This window comes from Lagopus leucura, unplaced genomic scaffold (assembly GCF_019238085.1).
Source record: "Lagopus leucura isolate 7727_CA_CO unplaced genomic scaffold, USGS_WTPT01 Super-Scaffold_100002, whole genome shotgun sequence".
NCBI classification, from domain to species: Eukaryota; Metazoa; Chordata; class Aves; order Galliformes; family Phasianidae; genus Lagopus; species Lagopus leucura.
Genome location: NW_024962263.1, coordinates 24,842,986 through 24,862,725, shown reverse-complemented (window position 1 = coordinate 24,862,725; position 19,740 = coordinate 24,842,986). Strand labels below are relative to the sequence as shown.

Sequence of the window (19,740 nt, the reverse complement as noted above, 5' to 3'; positions counted from 1 at the left end):
TTGGCTTCTGGAGGTGCTCGGGGCCTGCAAAGCTCTGATCAATGGCAGATGCTGGGAGAAATGATACTCCACGCAGAGAGTGCTCCGTGCACTGCATCTCTTCCTCTGTATTCAAATAATAAATGCAGATATCTGTCTTCAGAAATACATACATTCCAATTTGGGAAACAATTTAGGTATTATATGTAGCTTTGCCACTTTGGATTCATCCCTGCTTAGGAAAGGGAATCAGGTTCCAAGAATGCTACGGAGGATACAAGGAAAGGAGAGGTGAATGCAAAAAAAAACAAGCAAACAAACAAACAAACAAAAAAGGTGCTTGAAAATATGCTTTCAGCAAATCCTGCTAGGAACAAGAGAAAAATAATACAATTGCAAAAATAGAAGGCACACGTTAGAGATCATTTAAATCAGTGTCAAGAATCATCCGCAAATATTTATTCAAAAGATTATGTTAATGGGGAGCGGAAAAGTACATTTTTTCAGGTGATGCTCGGTAAACTAGGCAAAAAAGAAGAAAAAAAAAAGAAAAAAAGTCACCTGTCACTTTATCTGTGACATTAAGGGCTTGATCTTGAAAAGGGCAAAGTTGCTTCACCTGACCAAAGTGGCTTAGATGTGGTTAAATGGAAAATTATTTTGTCAGCAGTCTAATCTCAAGGGTAGAACATAGAGGCAGTGTCACAGATGACGTTTTGACTTCAGGTGAGGATCAGGTAGCAGAAAAAATGAATTGCCCAGTGTGAAATCCTGGCTTCATTGATTTAGATAGGAAAGCTCTGCTGGTCAGGATTCTTCCTAGGAAACAGAATGTCTGTTGTGTAACAGGTTTTTATGTGTTTGTTGTTGAAGTTTTTTTCAGGTTTTTGTTAAGATTTTTCTTCTTTTCGTCTTTTAATAAGCCAAGACAACACTTGGCACTCATTCTGGTTTTATACTTGTTTTTAGATTATTATACAAGTTTGTCAAAAAGCACAGAGTTATTTCTTGGCAAAATCAGGCCGCTTTTCATTAGAAACAGCTCCCAAGGGATTAGTTTCTCTTTACTCCTCCCCTCCCTTCCCCCAGGATGCAGAGTGATTGTCTAACACTATTTCACTCTATTTATTTTTCATCATCGTGCAATTTTTATTTAATTAAGGTGCAGATTTGTTGGCAAAGTGTGTACATGGGATGGCTAGTGGTCTGCTTTAAAATTACATGGATATACAAAAGCTTTGCCTCAGCATATGCTGCTTTTCTGCAGTCCGGCTGAACTGCACGCTTCACAGTGAAGCCAGACCATTTCTTTGTGATGGAGTTTATTAATCCTAATCTTTTGATCACCAGCACATGGAGTATGCTCAGTCTTTGCTGAGATTCCTCCTAGATTTGGATGTATGTGGTTTGTGTGTCCAAGGCTGCATTTTTTTTGTACTTTGGGGAATGGATTTCAAAACCTCAGTGGAACCAAAGGGGCTGAAATGAGGGTATATTTCTGAGCAGGAGCACAAGGCAAGAAAGCAGGAGATCCGACATTTTTTTCTCTTTATTTAGCAGTAAAAGTGAAGAAATGGCTGCGGCTAAGCATGAGAATGAGGATGTATTCATTGATGCACAACTCCAGCAGACTTTGGCTGACTTGGATGAAGATTTAGAAGGTAGGGAACTGTAAAGCCTCAGAGGCATAAAGGACATAGGCACAGCCTGAAGAAACACAGACAAACTGCACTCTGAGACACCTTCATTTCTCACTAAGATCACTAGCAGCAACTCACAGGTCTGAGTCAGAATGTGGTCTACCTGAAGTGGGTTCTTTCCCCTTGCTTCCTGGGCAGCCACTCTTTATACACCAGCACAAAATATTTTTCAACCTGCTTATCTGATTGTCATTGTATTTTGATGTCTGCTACCAGAAAGAGACGAACAACAGATTATGGACACATTTTGTGAGCTAAATTTGGTATTTACTTCAGTGAAACTAAATCAGTAGTGAGTTTAGTTGTCTGTCATAAACAATAGTCCTGTTGCTTATTTTATCATAGTGAAATGGAGAAGGGGGGACATTCTTGCAATCAATCTCTCCTCTCCATTAGCAGACGTGTTTTAAAGTTAAACGTTTAAAAATGTGAAAAGAAACAATAAGAAGAGATAAAATCTCACCACAAAGCAATATTGTGCTTCTCTTTATCCTACAGTAAATAAAAACATTTCATTATTAATAGTTCCTCATGAAATTATGTTCAATACTTTTTAAAAAATTTCCATCCTTATTTCAGAACTTTGGCATTGTACTGAATTCCAGTTTAATTTCTTCAACACTGTCATTTCTTACATTCTGTGTTGTAACCCTTGATTTATATTAGCAAATCTGAGAGGGGAGTTAAGCTTCTTGCACAGTGAGGCTCCTGGAGTCATTGGTAATGAAGGAAAATGAAAGAATGGAGGAAAAAAAAATACAAGTACTGTTTCTTTGTTTGCTTGCTCAAGGAAATCCTTCAGCTGGGTTGTTATTACTAACCAGGTCTGGGAAACATAATTTGAAGTTGCTCACTGTTTCTCAGAAATGTTTCTCCTTTGGAGTCATGTGGTGAAATGTTTATCACTGAGAGAAGTTAGTCAAAGATAAGGTATGAACAATAGATTAAATTCTGCTTTCAGCTGCATTTGTATGTTTCCCACTGGCTGAAGAAGGACTGCAGGAATATTTTGGCTGATTCTAATCAGCAGCCAGACAATAAAAAGGACCCAGATCTCTCCTTTTTTGTAATGTAAATATATTCGTGCTAGTTTTAGTGGAACTAAAATATCTGATCTGGGTATGTTTGTATTAGCTGCTTGTGTAATTTAAAGTCATATTGCCTAAATATTGCCTGAATATAATACTACATGTGTTTTACAGCAATGGATGCTTTAAGTAACTCTGACTCTGAGCACATGGGTGAAGTGTTGAACCCACATACAAGAAAAGTTGAGGTCCTCCATGATGTTGCTAGTTCTGTTCCAGTAACAGTCATAGATGATGCTCCAGAAGTTACCATCTATAACTCAGCTGGAAACCAAGAGACAAGGGGTTCACAGAATTCATCCGCTGACTCTGTTAATATGGGAAGCTTTACAAATAGAAACAACAATGCGGGTTCCTTTGATAAGGGACATGCCAATGGTGAATCTGCATGTATAGCCAAGTACCTAATACATCAGCAGCCGTCTGATAATGAGTTCAGTCACTTACCTGTGGAACAGAGGAGGGATATGTTTGAATCTCTCACATCCTCCTTTGAAAAAAGAAGTGAAAAGAATGTAAAAGTAGAAGCTCCGCCTAGACATGTTATGAAGTCTGAGGAGTGTAAATCAAAGCTGACTTCATCTTGCTCCAAGACTGCAACTGAAATCAATACAGTGAAAGAGAAAGTAAATCCATTTAATGAATGTAGTAAGAGGGAGAGACCTCTGAAAAAAAGTAAGTCAGAACTAGAAATCAAACGGCCACCTGCAAAAAAAATTGAAGTAGAAGAAGTTCCATCAACACCTCCGTGGTGTCATCGTGCCCTGAAATTGGAAGCAAATTATGAACCCAAAATGGGTTTGACGACCTTCAAAGTTGTCCCTCCAAAACCTGAAGTAAAAAATTTTGATAGAGGACTTTCGATTTCCACTGGTGCCATTAAGATTGATGAACTAGGCAACCTTATCAACCCAAAGCCTGTTGTCAGTAAGAACGTACCAGGTTCCTCTGCTGGTGAAAGTGAGGAAATTCCTCTTGGGAAAGTGAAGGCATTCTGGAGGTCAAGTTCTATGGAAAAACAAAGTGATGACTCTGCTGAGCATCTTGCTAAAAAGCCAGCAGTTACCACAAACTCTAAGTCCTTTGTTACAAAGCAAGAATGCAAACCCGTCTGTCCTGCAGCTTCAAAACCTGTAGCACCACAAACTGTTATTTCCCAGGTAGGTGAAAAACAGTCTGAGAATGAGAAGACTAAACCACCTCTTCCAGTTACGCAATCTCAGGTAAAACCATTAGTGGTCCCAGCCATTAATAAGGACAAGCCAGAGCTTCCATTTCTAAAGCCTCACAGGAGAACTTCCAGTCAGTATGTGGCCTCTGCCATTGCAAAACACATCAACCTACCTACCTTTAAGTCTGATTCTACAGATTTTCATGAGAAAGATGAAAATAAGCATGGGGCAGGAGAGGTTAAAACTGAAGCTGATGTTTCCCCCAATATTATTGTGGCCAAATACAGCCCTGTGGAAACAGAATCAGCAGAAACAAGAGAAAAAATTTCAAGTATTTTTACTTGTAGTCAAAAAGCATCCCACAGATTCACACCTGGTGATAATTCTGGCATGGAAAACAAAGTAGTGAACATCAGGGCACTGAGTCAAGCAACTCCTGCTAGTTTCTATAAAAAGAATGCCAGTGTCCCACTTAGTAAATCCTCTTCAAAGGATAACAACAAAGCAGAAGATGATCACAGTTTAAACAGCAAACAAGGTACAGCAGAGAAAAAGATGCATCTTCTGTTTGAACAGAAAAGCGAGACTTTGCCCCGTAGTAATTCAGCCTCCTCTCTCAAGTCACCTGATCTCCAAGGAGCCTCACCCTCTTTCAGCTCATCTTTGCGTATTGCTAAATGGCCTCCTGCTGACAGCATGCAAGTTAGTTCCCTGAAAGCATCGCCCGAGTTCAATGGTGTGACAGCAAAGGCAGAATCAGAACAGAATGACAGATCTGATGATTCAGCTGTTAATGCTATCGGTGAATTGGATGTTAATGTGCAGACTAACATCTTCGGACCAAAGAAGAAGTTCAAACCTGTTGTCCAAAAACCGATTCCAAAAGATACATCGCTGCACAGTGCCCTAATGGAAGCTATTCAAACAGGAGGGGGAAAAGAGAAACTCAGAAAGGTAAAATGGAGATTTTATTTAGCCTGTTCAGGTTGCAGAAACCTGTAGGCAGCCTCAGACACCAGAGGTTTTATAACTGGCACATCTGCAAGGAAGCTGCAGCATACATGGCACTTGAAAAATTTATAGTGGCAAAGTGCAGACCACACCAGTGGTTATTTTGCACGTCTTGTAAGTTACACAACACCATTCCTGCTGCCCTAGCTAAAAGAGGCAAAGGGGGAGAGAAACAACATGAAGGAGAGGTAATTGAGGTTAGCCAGGGAGCCTCGCCTGCATTTCAGTGTGTTATGTAAAAAAGGAACACACAGCACGCAGGAAACTTGTAAATACCTGCAAAAGAAAGAAGACACCAGTTTTTGTTAGTAGACAGTACCAGTTAGCCACTGATTTTATGCTTAGGGGATATGAGGCTGCATCTCTATGTGTGGCGTTGGTAACTGGGACCTACATGTATCCTTACATTCGGTGAGAGCTCAGGTTATAAAAGCAGGCACATAGGCACACAGACTGAGTAGTCCCCATAGCTTGCATTCCAGTGCAAGAGCTAAAAATATTTCTAATAACATTTCCAAAATATCTGTACGTAAACGTCTAATAACAGTATTCTTTTCATAATCTAGGTTTCAGACAGCGCGCTAAATGGCAATCACAAGAAACCCTCATACAGTGAGCCAGAGAATGAGCGGTCAGCCCTACTAGCAGCAATTAGAGGTCACAGTGGCACTTCCAAGCTGAAAAAAGTAAGAAATCAACGTGATAAATGATCTTCTAAGTGTGGTCTGTTCTTATCGAGTGTTTCAAATAAACCTAGAGAAAATGCAAACTACAAGTTGTATTGGAAAGAGAAGAGTGTAGGGGGAAAGTGTTATGATGCAAGACCAGATCTGACTTAGATAGCAGAGAGGGTCAGATTCCACCCTCTCTATAGAACTTAGCACTACCTCAACTGGCGTGCTTTCAACTGAGAAAGAAGTGGAGAAATAATCCAAATGGATTATTGGGAATGTACACAGGAAATATCAAATGTTTATTGCTTTCACATTTTAGGCGTTGTTTTTTGTATGTTAGGGGGTATGCAGTTAATATATTTGCATTACCTTCTGTATATATCCAGTTCCAGTTACCTCATAACACTAGGACTTTTTCATGCATGCTGTTTATCTGTTAACTGATGCACGCAAGTTGTATGCAAATAATTGATGGAAAATTTCACTACAGCAGAATGTTTCCTCCTATCTGAAAGATTTACCTAATCATTAAAGCATTTCTTATCCCCAGTAGCCAAAGCCTGCATTGTTCTAGCCTCAGATTTCACTCAGTTACTAATCCAGCCAAGGACATGTATTGGCAAGGAGGTTCCCATTTCCCTCTTGCAATGACTAAGACCATTAGCACATATCCAGAGAGCTGGCACTAGGTAGAAAGTCTCCCTTGTCTCTGTTTGGGAATTATTTCCTCCCTCAGAGCAGTTCTGAATATCTTACTGCCCTTGTTTCAGTTAGGATGCAGCTTCCCTTGAACTTGGGAGCAGAACATGCGGTGCTGCAGTCACCTTCGTGCACACAACTGCGCTCTGCATTCATTAGGAATAAATGCAGATCTGTGTGAAAGAGGCATTGACAGTGAAATGGTGTTGTATTGCCGCAGAGACTTTTTAGGATACTTTCTCCCTGCAGTTTTAAAGGAAGTTGCCTAGAAACCATGGGCTTCTTTTTCACAGTGTCACCTGTGCTAGATGAAGTACCATGTTTGTATGCATACAGGGCAGGATATAGACGTATATAGATGTACTGCGATTAAAGGGCTGTCCCTTCCATGACATCTCAAATGTTCTTATCTGACATGACATTATTACCATGTATTTGTGTATGTGTATGTACAGTGAAGTAACAGAACATAGGGGCTCTGTGAGTTTGGATTATTTGATGAGAGATGAGTCCTTTTTTACTAGAGAAGATCTATGCCTTAATTTCATTGAAACAGCATGTTAATGCATCTATTTGAAAACCTCCTGTTTGGCACATGGTACTGAATTTCCTAATAATTGCCAAACTCTTATAATTACTAATAATTTATTGTGATTATTATTAGTAATGTTGTTAGTGGAAAAAATATTTGTTGAGGCAGTTGCTTAGTCTAAAAGATTACCTCCTTGCCTACATTATTTAAACTAGAACAAGTTTCCAGGTAAGTAATTCGTGCTGGAATTTTAGGTTCAGAAATTCTACAGAAAGACACTTGGAAGAGTAATCTATTGATTTTTTTTCTCCCCCAGTGCTTTCACACAATTCTCTTGTATTACCTTTTTCTTTTTTTTCTTTTTTCTTTTTTTTTTCTTTTTTCTTTTTTTCCAGTGTGAGTTGAAACTTTAATATTATTTTTTCACTGAAGCCAGGTCTGAAAGCTTCAAATCTAGAAGAGCATCTCTGTCATTTGAGATTATTTCTATGTAGGCCAGAATGTGAAAAGTAACAAGATTCCTGGGTGGCTGCAGCAGCCTTAATATGTCTTTGTGATTCCAAAACCCCTTGTGGTTCTTAGCAAATGAATTCCAAGTCCAACTCTCTGTCTGTTACCTTAAATGCCAAAAAGAGTTACAGGATGCTGGAGCTTGTGGTAAATAAAGATTGAGTTTCTGAGTCAGAGTCAATGCCAAATCCTTGATGCTTGTAATCAGCCCAGCTGAGTGATGTGAGTGAGTAGTAACAGATGTTCAGCTTCATGAGCAAACAAAAAGCTCTACGTGTTTTATGTCATTCAAGCAAAGTGAAATTAGGGTACTGAAATTAAAGTGCATCAAATGTCAAGTAATTACAGTTTAGTCATGCTTGGTATTAACTGTCTCCTTTCAACTGCATCACGAACAGATCTCCTCATTGGCCTCTGAAGAGCTCCAGAGTTTTAGGAATGCGGAACTGTCTTTACAGAAAGCAGAAGACCCTCAGGAAGAACAGCTCTGTATTCCACCTGCCCCTGCCCAGCCACCGCCACCACCTCCCCCTCAGCTGTCAACGGCGACTTTTAAGTTCTCTGCCACAACTACAGGTGACCCTGGAGAGGCGAGGCGAGCCCTGATGGAGGCCATTCGCTCTGGTGCTGGAGCAGCAAAGTTAAAAAAGGTAAATGCACTTTTATATTTCCTTGTGAATGAAAAAACTTGGTCTTTCTTGGCCTTGGAAACTGTTTACAAGCTGTTCTAGCCACGCATTTCATTCCGCCATCAGAAGAGCTGTGCATTCAGTGTTTTCGCTGAGTCGAAGACTGAGAGTGTTTTTCAAACCTTTGAACAGGTATTAAAATGCACTGTTAATGCTAAAACATGCCTGTGTTTATACACAACCATATGAACCACATGAGCAGCCAATTCTTTTTAAAGAGCATGAATATCACTTCAGAAAGTATTTCCATGCTCTTTTCTGTTGTTGTGAATATGAGATAATACTGCATGTCCTTCAGACTAGGAGAATTTTAAAAAGATCAGATATGAGACCCTAAAGCAAATGTAGAGGTAAATATTCTGTCCTAACTTCAGTTATGTGTAGGTTTTGATTTCCATAGGATCTGTCAGTAAAACCTGTGGGTTCCTTTTAGTATCAATCTGAACTGTATTAATTGGATGCCTGTATGTATCAGTTCTGTGGCCCATCATGGGTTACTCTACTCCCAGATGGCTAAATGATCTGCTGCTCTGGTGTGATTTTTTGAGATAAGTTCACATACCTCTTTGACCAAAATTTGCTCTTCCAAATCTTGAGTTACATTTCTGGTTGAGGAGAAGTAGATCAGCTGTTCTTAGTTGAGTTATCTCAGTATCTTACTGCAGTATCAAAGAATGGACTTTGATCCACAGACTTCAGGGAATGCACTGAAACAGATGCTGTTTTCCCAACACGTCATTTGGCTAATGACAACCAGAAGTTGTAAATATACTTTAACCTTGCTCACTTGTCCCCTTCAAGTAATTCAGAAAATGTGATCAAATTTTAACAATAAAAAGTCTATCTAATGAAATCTTGTTTCTGATAAATCAGAAATTCCACAGAATCATCCAAAAAAGTATGCGTTCATTTTACTTTCAGTGAAGTTCACATCAGCATGCAAACAGAAGTCTGAATGTGCAGTTATTGTCTATGTGGAAATATGTATTGATACTATAGATAGTAGTATAGCATACTAGTAGAAGACGACCAATTATGAAGAACTGCTACTCTAGATCAGGCCTTTGATTCCATACTTCACTAGCTTACAGAAGAGAAAAAGAAATTTGGACATTCAAGAATACTTCATGCTGTTGTTTCATTTCTAGATCCTTCCAAATTCCTGGTTTGTCCAACTGCATAACTCTGAGGGAACCCAACTCTGAGGGGACCTATGCCACTACTCATTTAAACAGGCCTTTATTATATCCTTGGGGATTTATTTTGAAACAGTTGGATGGCCCTTGCAGACCATGAAAGTGATCTAGATATACTAATGTATTCCGCTAAATGCTGTGCCTGTCTTTTTCTATTTTCAAGACAGAGTACTTTTTTTTGTAGTTTTGACATTGAGGTGACAGAAGAGTGCATCTCTTACTGGGTAGATCTTTTATGAAAATAAAAGAGAGGAGCATTTTGTACAAAACAAAGTAAGGTGGTCTTATTATTGTGCTGTCCTTCATGTATTGGATATGCAAGCTAACTCCTAAGTATATGCTAAAGGCATCGTATCACTTTGACATCTGAAATTTCATGCCCTTGATCAGTGATAAAAGTAAAATTCAGATTTCTCGAAGAGCTTGCATCCACTGTGTATTACAATCTCTCCTAGCTTGCTGTGTTAAGTGAAAGCTAAATTCTGATCTTTTCCTTGCAGTAAGGCAATTTGTGATAGCAAAAGTTGAATTGGTAGAAGCATGTGTCTGCATATCAGGGTTTTCTTTTCTTCCTTCCTAGCTGAAGAATATATCTCCAAGGAGCACTGAGTTGTTGACAGAGGGTGGCTGGCAGGTAGTTTTGCACCAGGGCTGAGGCAAACTTTTTTCTGTATTTAGCCTTACGTGTCCATTATCTCTGATGCCATGATTTGGAGGTATGAGTACAGGGCCATTTTTGGAGAAGAAGGTTTTGGTTTCAGCAGCTAGACAGCAGACTTGGTCGTTCCATTCTGTAATTGTGTCTGTTTCTCCTTCATTGTCTTCTTGAAATTTTATGGAACAGGGGCTTCTGATGGTGAAGTCATTCATTTAGGTAATATTGTGGGGGAACTGAGACTAAGAACTGTGTTGCTTAGTAATGTATGACTCAGTTTGGCCTTATTTATAAGGGGTTATTTGCAGTGGAAGTAGATCAAACAGAGCTGTCAGGAGAACTAAACATAAAAAGCAACCAATTGCATAGATAAGGAGCATCCCAACAAAAATTTGAGCTCTATTAATATCTGTGAAAAGGCAACTCCTCCACTCCACCCTTGATTACACAGCTGTTCACTAAAGTCATGAACTTTAAGGTTAAAAGATCCACTGTGCAGGAAGGGAGGAGAGAAATTGGTGTAGGCTGATGTTGCCTTGCTCAAAGTCAGAGTCTGCACCACATCGGCTGTAATTGGGTCACCCAAAACAAACCAGAGCAAAAACAGGTACTTGTGGAAAATGCCAAGTGTGGATAGGATAATATGTGCATAGGTTCCCTGGCCATTCCTTAATTGATTCTTGGAGTATTTTGCCTGCTTTGGCTAATAAATCATACTTTGTTTTGGAGAAATGGCTTCTGTTTTATTGCACACTGTTGCTGTCCACAGAATCCTAAAGGAAAATTCTTGTGGATGCCAAGCCCAGTTGGGTCTCCTCTGGAAAATGGTTCATCCCAATGCAGTGCAGTTCAGAGAGATGCCAGAAAGGGGGGTTAGATTTCATATCCTACCCAAACATCTTCACCTCCATTCTGTGCTATTGAAAGGTGATGAAATTACCAAGCTGGAAAAGACTTTACAAGATGCAGGAAGTAACCTTTTTCTTCAATTTCCAACTTGCTTAGCACACCCAAAGTGCAATAGCAAATCATGGAGATGGCGTGAAGCAGAGACAGCAACCAGGATGGCTGATATGGTGCTTTTGGCTGTTAGTCGACTTCAGAAGTAATGGGGTCTCGCTAGCAAGGAGCCTGCTTTCTAGCCATGCAGTCTGGCTCCTGTACAAAGGATGATCAGTTGATCTGAGAAATAAACAACTGATCTGAGACCAAATTTTGGCTAATTCTATTAGTCAGGTCATAGAGCTGTACCATCTGAGTTTCTGCTGTTAAATATGAACTAATGTTTTCCTTTATCATATTAAGGAACTTTTCTCATGGTTTCATACAATTAAGATCCTTCTGATAAATTTTTGCACTTTCTATTTCTGTCTTAGAAAATGCAACATAATCTGGCTAGATTTCTGCAATTCCTTATAACATTACATGTATATTTTTGTCTGTGTAACCTGCCTTAGGATTTACTATGATTATCTGTGGAAAAAAACACAACTACACATGCAAATAACCTGTTAGACGTCTAGCTGTAGGTATAGTTGCAGCACAAGCCCATGCAGGATGAAAAATTTTACCCAACAAAGAGAAGTTACAAAAGTTGCTCATGCTACATTATACCATCTACTCATAGTAGAGGAATACTTGAGGGATTTGGTAGAAATACTGCAGAACGTACCTTCACAGCGTGGAAAAGGCAAGCTGCCTATCTCAAAAACAGGCTTTGCTTGTGGAAAAAGTATTTCTGTAAACCACCTTTTAATAGAATATGCAAGAGGTATTCTACAGACCTCACATTTTCCAGTAGCAATAAGAGCCATGCAGTTTTAAGCAATCTTACATTAATAATACAAATTTGGCTCAATCACAGTATCTACAAACATTCATTCCATTGGCACTGGCATTTAGTCACGTGAACTCTTGATACGTGCAGTATATCACTCTGTTGGCAATCAAAGGAGCCAGGTAAGGTAATTACTGCACCCATTACAGTAGATCTGTGGTATATGCTGGGATAATTTGAAGCTGGTTGCCAATGAGTAATACATTGATCTGAATTATGGCCCATTCAGTGTCTTGTTGGAAGTGTGGCCTAGTTCTATACCTCTGTGTCTGGCACTGGACTATTCTCCTCATATAATAATGATCTGTGTCTGTGGGTGCAATGACAGAAATTACAGACTCAAAGCCATGGTTGATATTGGCACTGCTATGCTGGAAATGGAGTGGGAGGCCCCACTAAAAGGTTGGCCAAGCTTGATATACAGGTAGTCAAATGAGCATAGAAGGTGATTCTCATTCCCATGCATAGTGAGAGACAGACATTTGCATGCTGCTACTTCATTTGAATTCAAAGATTAAATTTTATTTGAACTATTCACCTTAATGAGAATTTGTACCATGACCTATTTTTTTTCCCTATGAATAAAGCTTCTGCCGTGGATACTAAGGCCAGAAGTGGAAGATTGAAACTTAATCAAATACATTATTCCTGTTTAGCTTCTGCGATCCCCTTAATGTATATCTCTCTGATAGAATCAAAGCCAAGTATCTTTGATTTTGGAAGAGTACACTGGCATTAAAACTAAGCAAATCCGTCGATGACCTGAGGACTAGGAAGGAAGATAAGCATTTGTTTAAGGATTTTCCTGCATCAAAGCCTATAAAAGTTTCTGTCATTCAATCAGGAAGCCAAGTACTCATCAGTTGATTTATATGACCAGTGACAGCTATCTGATACTGCACAGCTTTTGACTGTCAGACACTGCGTACTCACAGCCAGATCTCTGTTCATCCACAAAATGAAGGAAGTTTATAGAAAAATATGTTGTCAACTTCCATGTAATAATGTTAACTGCAACTACGAAGTGTACGTATATATGAGGAGTGGGGTTTTAAGGAAGGACATGACTTTCCTTAAGACCAATTGATAAAGCTAGAAAGAAGAATAGATAAGCTCCATGTCTTAAGGAGCTGAAGAAGAGAGTAGGTTTGAAAACAGCCCCACAGGAGAATGTTTGGTTAACAATGAGGGTTTAAAAATATCTTGAATGATTGTGTTCTTTTCTTTGTTATAGGTCCCTCTGCTCGTTTGAATCATGTATAAAGAACAAGTAATTCGAAAATCTAACCCCATAAGCACCTATAATCATCATTCAAGATCTGAAGGGCAAAAAACATCAAGACATTTAGTTTATTCTTTTGTCTACACGCCAAAATAAGTTGTAGTTAATTTTCTTTGTGTTCCTGCATAATGGTTCTAAGGGGAAAATATGTTGCTCTGCTGTAAAGCTTCTGTGCCAAGGAATTGTGTTTTGCCTCTGAATATTTAAGGTTGCCAATAAACTATTCTTGTTGGCAGGTTAATAAGAATATAAACACTGTGCGGTCCTGTGTTCATACTTAATTGTGTTTATGGGCAAAATGAAAAGACTTTGCTAGCTATCTGAAAAGTAATATTCATTTCCAGTTCTTAAGAATATGTAACTGTTTCAAACCATTTACTTCTTATTTGATTTAGAAAGGGCAGTAAATGATCAGGGGGAAAAAGGAGAATAAAGATCCGTAGAAAATAATCACAAGGAAGAGGTTGTAGTACATTATGAGGAATGTCAACTGTCATATGTGGAGTCACTGTTGTCTTTTTAAGGTTAAGTGAATGTTATATCTGTGGTGGAGCTCTGAGAAAGCAGTCAATCAAGAGTGAATGTGAGACTGTGTCTACTGAAGAGTGACTTATGGGGTATGACGTATCAAATACCTGTATGTGTAGATATACCGAGCCCTAGTCATGTTCATGGCACTTTAAGAACTGAGACACCTTAAAGAATCTCTATTTGCAGCAGACTGTGAGAGTTATAAATAAGACTTCAGAGTGCTCCATAGGGGTTCAGGATTTAGAATTTATTCCCGCACTGCAAAAGGAAGTGAAGCTGGTTTGCGTTAGAAACCAGGACTTTGTCTCTTGGTCAAGTTGTGGGTACTTTCGCCATTTGCTTCCAGATTGTATGGTTGTTGTATGTTGTCTCATGAATATTTATAAGCAGCATCTTTCTCAAATGTTAACTACTTTGGTAGTTGCTGTTGTACATATTTTGACAATCTTTCATTGAATTGAAATGATTAACTTATAAAGGAGAGATCAGAAATGCTTTTTCGTATTTCCCGTATTGTAATGAAACTGAGGAAGACAAAGTTTGTACATTTACACTTTTATAATCATAGATCAGAGTGTTGGTAGATTTTTGTTTTTTTTTGAGGCTGAAATTTAAAATGTATAGCTGTGTAATGTTGAAAGCGAGAGAATATTTAGCCATCTGCATTTAATATGACTGTATATTATATATTGTAAAATATTGATGTCTGTTAGTGCCACAAATAAAAATAAAACGAAAACATGGCTTGAAAGACTCTTTTTGCCAACTGCTTTCCATTTACAAAAAGAAATTGGAACTAGAGATGGACTTAAGCAAACCATTATGCTGTGTTTGATATCTTGGCTCTAACAAAAAATGTCTCAAAATGAGAACCATGATAGTGGTTTTATACATTATGGTATTAATCTGCTGTAGATCCATTTCATCATTAGGGAAGCTAATATATTCAGAATTAGGGTGCTCTTTCGTGCCCTGCATTAAATAAAATAACTTCTGTTGACTGGTTAGCTTTCTTTTTCCTTGAAAATCTTCTCAGTGTGCTTTAGATAAGAAATATTAAAATTGTATTGCAGGAAAGGATGCAGGCTCTAATGGCTTGAATACTGAACAGGTTGTCCCTCCAGTAACTCAAACAGCTTCCTTGCTGAGGTGCAGAAAGATATAATACACTGCAGTTCTTTTGTTGTTCTTAGTGTTGTCTGAAGGCCCTGCATCTATAGCTCTTCATTCCTAATGCCCCTTTTATTTAACAAATTGTATAGATATATACTTTTCAATGTAAAGGATCCAAAACTGGATTTTGAGGTAACAAGAAACTCTGGTCTTTGTGATTCAAATGTTTCATCTGGCTTTATAGAACTAGAGTTTATAGAAGATTTATGCTTGAATAAACTGCTGATTATCAAATTCTCGTGGCTAAAATACTTTAAGATTAAGAACAGTGCGAGATGAGATCTCACCTTTGCTGTCCTGCGCGCTCACTCACAGCTTAAGCTAAAAATGGAAAGAGAGTTCAGCTGTCTACAATAGGAAGCTGGACTGGGTGTGCATTCCCTTCTCTTTCTGATGTGCTGTTAACATTGCCCTCCTAGGTGTTGTAGAATTCCTGGTAGACAATTTAAGCCCAGACAAATGCAAATTTTAATAGAAACCTATTTTCAAGAAAGTCTAATTATAGGCATGACTCTTCCATACAATAACTTTCTATTAAGGCTTGCAGCAGTCTTCACTTGGGAAGTAAGCATATGTTGTTAGTGGTTGGTGCATTTCAGGCAAGTGCTTTTGAATCTGCTTATCCTGTCACCCACACTTTTACCATGATTCAGGACTTAAGAACTGGGTTGCTACTGGATGCAGTGAATCTGGGAGATGAGCTCCATCATAAAGCAACATTCAGTCCAAGGAACCATGCTGGAGTTTGTCCTAAGTCGAAAGAAAGACCCTGAAATGTGTATGATAAAGATGTTATTCCTCAATCAAGTATTTTGATCCATGTAGGTCACTCCAAAAGTAATTCCTCCTATATATTTCCATGGAAAACTACAATAAAGAGCAAAATAGCATTATTATTTGATAGAGCAAATTCTCAGCTACGAAACACAATTCTTCAGTGTAGTCACCACTGTTAACTAAACATTTTTGCCAGCAATGAACAAGAACCTGCAAGCTGTGCTAGTAAAAATCCACGTGGTCATCTGGTACGTGATTTGTCTTTCACACTGCTTTTGCCATTGCTGAAACACACCACTCTCCTGTGCACACATCCACTGTTTGGTCTCTACAAATGTTCAGCAAGTGTCAATGAATGTCAGTGGGTGCCATTTTTTCTGTATGGAGGAATTCAGTGACACACCTGTACTTCCACGTCCGATGCCATGTTGTCAGACTGCCCCTTCGCTGCCATTTGTTGCACAGCAACATGTGATGGAATATTGACAGGAAGGTTCATCTTCTACTGCCATACTGGCACCATCTGCCTCTGATGTCATGGGCCAACATCATAAAATAGGAGGCATTATTTTTGAAGCAGCCTTGGTATATTTCTGCTCCTGTTGGTCTACTTTGCTAGTGTAAACACAGCCTATGTCTAGAGGTCTACCTGCCACCTAGGTTAGTCCTTGACGTGTCCTTTCATGGCACTTGTAGGTAGAAAACCTGCAGGCAGTTTTTTTGAAGGACTGAAATCAGGGCAGCAAGCTCCGTTTTCCTCCTGTTTGTCTCTTGGCCTACATTCCCGTAGCTCAGTTCAACCAGAAGAAAGAGTCTGATACGCTTCTGCTTCTTCTGGTCCTTTATATTGTCCTTTAATGTGGGTAAGATATATTTAAATGAGGTGAAAAATAGCATCACCAGGGAAATGGGATGGAGAATTTGGATTTGCTGTCTTCATTCCTTGTATAGGGATAAATCAATTATCAGGGCTTAGAGAATCTATTCTTATGTCTCAAACAAAATTTGTAGCTACCCTTATTTTTTACATGGTTTTTTTTGGTTTTTTTTTTTTTTTTTTTCTGAGCTCAGAATATCACTCAACCATAAAGAAAGCATTAAGTAGCTCTGAATAAGTATCTAGTTTGCATGAGCTGTTTGACTTAGGGGACTTCATTACAGATTCCTTCTTCTTAAACAGCCAGCTTGCTAATGTTGGTCATGCGAAGTACTGCACAAAAAGGCCTTTTGACATGGATGTCCACCTACAGTTTTGAACATGGCATGTTTTAACTTCCCTGGGTCATACAAGTGATTGGTACAATTTATGTGATATTTACTGCAGTGAAAAAATTGGCACTTCATCAGTGTGTAGGAAGATGGAAGAGAACGAGATGTAATTATGAAACAATGGAAAATGCCACCAGAGATAGTCTGTGATGTGTTTCTTCCTATCACTCCAGAAGAGAATCAGTTCTGTTGTTTAGTGTTGCTTAGCAGTTAAGTGTGTGTTTTAATTTGAATGCAAAAATGTGCACACATCTCTGTTTGAGTCAAAGTTTGTCTGAATGAAATGTTCATAATTTGGTACTTCGTTGTTGCAGTATGAAAAATAGTTGTCTTTGACAACAGTAAATGTGCATTTTGAAGTACAATTTCTTTACTCATCTCTGTTCCTCCTCTGAGTTATGTATGTGCTGTGTGTACCAGTGTCCTTTGCCTCTGAGATGTGCACTAAGATTTATGAGAATATTCCTGTTCTTACTTCATTTGTTACTGTTGGGCACACACAATAAAATATGGAAGGCTGCATCCTACAGCTGTAGCTGCCATTGTGGTTGCATTTCCCCACTTGCAGAAAATGACCTTTCCAATGGCAGTGTTTCTTTCTGAGATAAAACGAAAAAAGGAATTCCTGGATTTTCAGGAGCACTCACCTGGATTTGGTAAAGCATTGTTCAGTTTGCATTTCTCTGTTGCTGAATAGGGCACAGAGGGTTGATTTGTTGCTGATGCCCTTGTTTGGCTTGAAAAAGTTTCCGTGTCATTGCATTCATGGGGTTGGTCAACAAAGCATGCTAAGATGGATAAACCTTTCTAAGAGCAACAAGGTATATATATATATTGTTATTGCTACTAGATATTTTTAAGTATTTCTTAGAGCAGTATAATTTGGTTTAAATACTAACAGACTGCGTGATGCTGTGCCGGATGTAGAAGTCACACTCTCCTGGTTTTGTCCAGCAGTTAAGGGGGTTTGTGCTTTCATTTAAGCTCCTTTCATGACAGCAGCCTTTTTATCCTATGAATCAGGAACTTTCAGAAAGGCAGCAACCAAGTTCTGATGCAGTCACAACAGCTACATGCAGTCATTGCTGAAAGTGATGTCGAATCTAGGTCCAAAGAATGTCTTCAGCCAATTTCCTTTGCTTTTTTTTTTTCCCCTTCTTTACTTTAATTGTCTGTATGCTTATAAAAACATGCACATGCCATGTCTCTTTTCTGAGGTCTTCATTGTGTTTGAGGACCTAAAAGGTTTTCCCCTGAACAAGCATAACGTTGTTGCATTTATATATCAGACTGAAAGAAGACATTATTTCTGCACAAACACACTGTCCACTTTGCAATTCAGGAATTGAGAAACGGAAACCGTGCTGAAAGAACAAGCCTGTGGAACATCCTTGTCTTCTATATTGTAACCTGTGTTTACTGCTGTACAAACAAAGCAAACACAGTGCAAAGACGCCTGGCTTTCCTTTGTCTGATTTCATGCATTCAACAGAGGAGTTTCTGTCAGATGTGCTTGGATCTGTTCCTTGCAGTGCTTGGCACAGTGAAAGGGGGATACAACTGCAGTACCCAGGTCCCAGGAAAAAGCAGTCTGCGCAGTTTCCTCTTATTCTTAAACGGGAGGTAATGGTATGGGGAGATTTAAATGGATGTATCTGCCCCCAGACAAAATCTTTTGTAAGCCAACAAGCTGCAGCCTTCCACCAACACACTGCAGTGAAAACAACACAGAGGAGGGCACCTGATCAGCAGTCACAGCACCGCAGAACCATAGATTGGTTTGAGTGGAATGGACCATAAGGAACCCGTGCCATGGGCAGGGCTGCCACCCACCAGCTCAGCTGCCCAAGGCCCCATCCAACCTGGCACCTCCAGGTATGGGGCACCACAGCTTCTCGGGGCAACTGTGCCAGTGCTCCACTGCCCTCTGAGTGAAGAATTTCCACCCTAAATCTCCCCTCTGTTAGTTTAAAACCATTCCCCCCTTGTCCTGTCCTCATGAAAAGTCCTCTGAAACCAGTATGCTTGGTGAACACACTGGATGTTGGCAGTCACTGCAGAGACCCTTGATTGCAGATACCTCTGTTAATACAACCGCTCAAGACGAGTGCACTGTAGATCCTTTGCTGATGAAATTCAGCCTTCCCCACAGCTCTAGTCCCCCCACCAGCCCCAGCTCTGGGCACAGCCTGTGTTTTCTCTGACCAGCAGATGCTGAGCGCAGGCCAGTATCTCTGCTGCCCGCACAGTGCATATTTCCTTGCTCATTAGCCCTTGCTGTTAACATTCCAAACATTTTAGCTTATGGAAGGAACTGTCAAAGGCAATTTGCAGATAGCCAGTGCTACAGAAGTGCAAAGAGTTATATTTTTATGTGTTAATGAATAATTTAGCAACAATTCTGTGTTATGTAAAATTACTGCCTTAGTGCTGCTGGGGCTGGTGTTGGTACAAAGTGTTCTTCTAAGCCCAGTTACACAAGTTAAAGCTTGCTAGTTTTATCCTTTGTGTCTGCCTTGAGACAGAATTTCTCCAGATTCAAGCTGGGAATTAGGTCTTTCAATCCAGGAGAGGGCTGTTCCTTTCTCATTCTCATTTATAGTTCTGATCATCACAGTGCTTTTCTAAACAGTCAGCTCTACACAGGAGAGTATATATCGATTAGTGCAGGTTTTCTTCACTGAGAAGGATGAGATGTAATTTTTTTCCATAGAAACACCATGGAAATCGTCTGTTTTCACAGACCTTTGCTTTGTATGAAGGAGCAAACTAAGATACCATGTGGAGCAGCCACAGGTTTCACTCCCTCTCTTGTGAATGAGTCCTGTGCACATATTTTGGTAGAGAGCACAGAATGTGGACAGTTTTGAGTGTATCTTATTTTAGTTTCAGGTTGAAAATTGCTCCCCTGAGATTCTTCTATGCTCAGAGTGGGATTGAAAGATGGGGGAATGACAACAAACCGC

At 39.4% G+C, this 19,740-nt stretch overlaps 1 protein-coding gene across 6 annotated transcripts in view; it reads left to right on the top strand.

Moving 5' to 3' along the window:
- COBL (cordon-bleu WH2 repeat protein) overlaps positions 1 to 14,306 on the top strand; it is a 150,729-nt gene extending 136,423 nt beyond the window's left edge. For all 6 annotated transcript variants that reach the window (XM_042868795.1, XM_042868797.1, XM_042868793.1 and 3 more), the window contains 5 exons: positions 1,537 to 1,640; positions 2,882 to 4,893; positions 5,517 to 5,636; positions 7,764 to 8,015; positions 12,977 to 14,306. In XM_042868795.1, the coding sequence (XP_042724729.1) occupies positions 1,537 to 1,640; positions 2,882 to 4,893; positions 5,517 to 5,636; positions 7,764 to 8,015; positions 12,977 to 12,994 (2,506 nt within the window). In that variant the 3' untranslated portion in view covers positions 12,995 to 14,306. The remainder of the gene's footprint in view (positions 1 to 1,536; positions 1,641 to 2,881; positions 4,894 to 5,516; positions 5,637 to 7,763; positions 8,016 to 12,976) is intronic.
- The last annotated feature ends 5,434 nt before the right edge of the window (positions 14,307 to 19,740 follow it).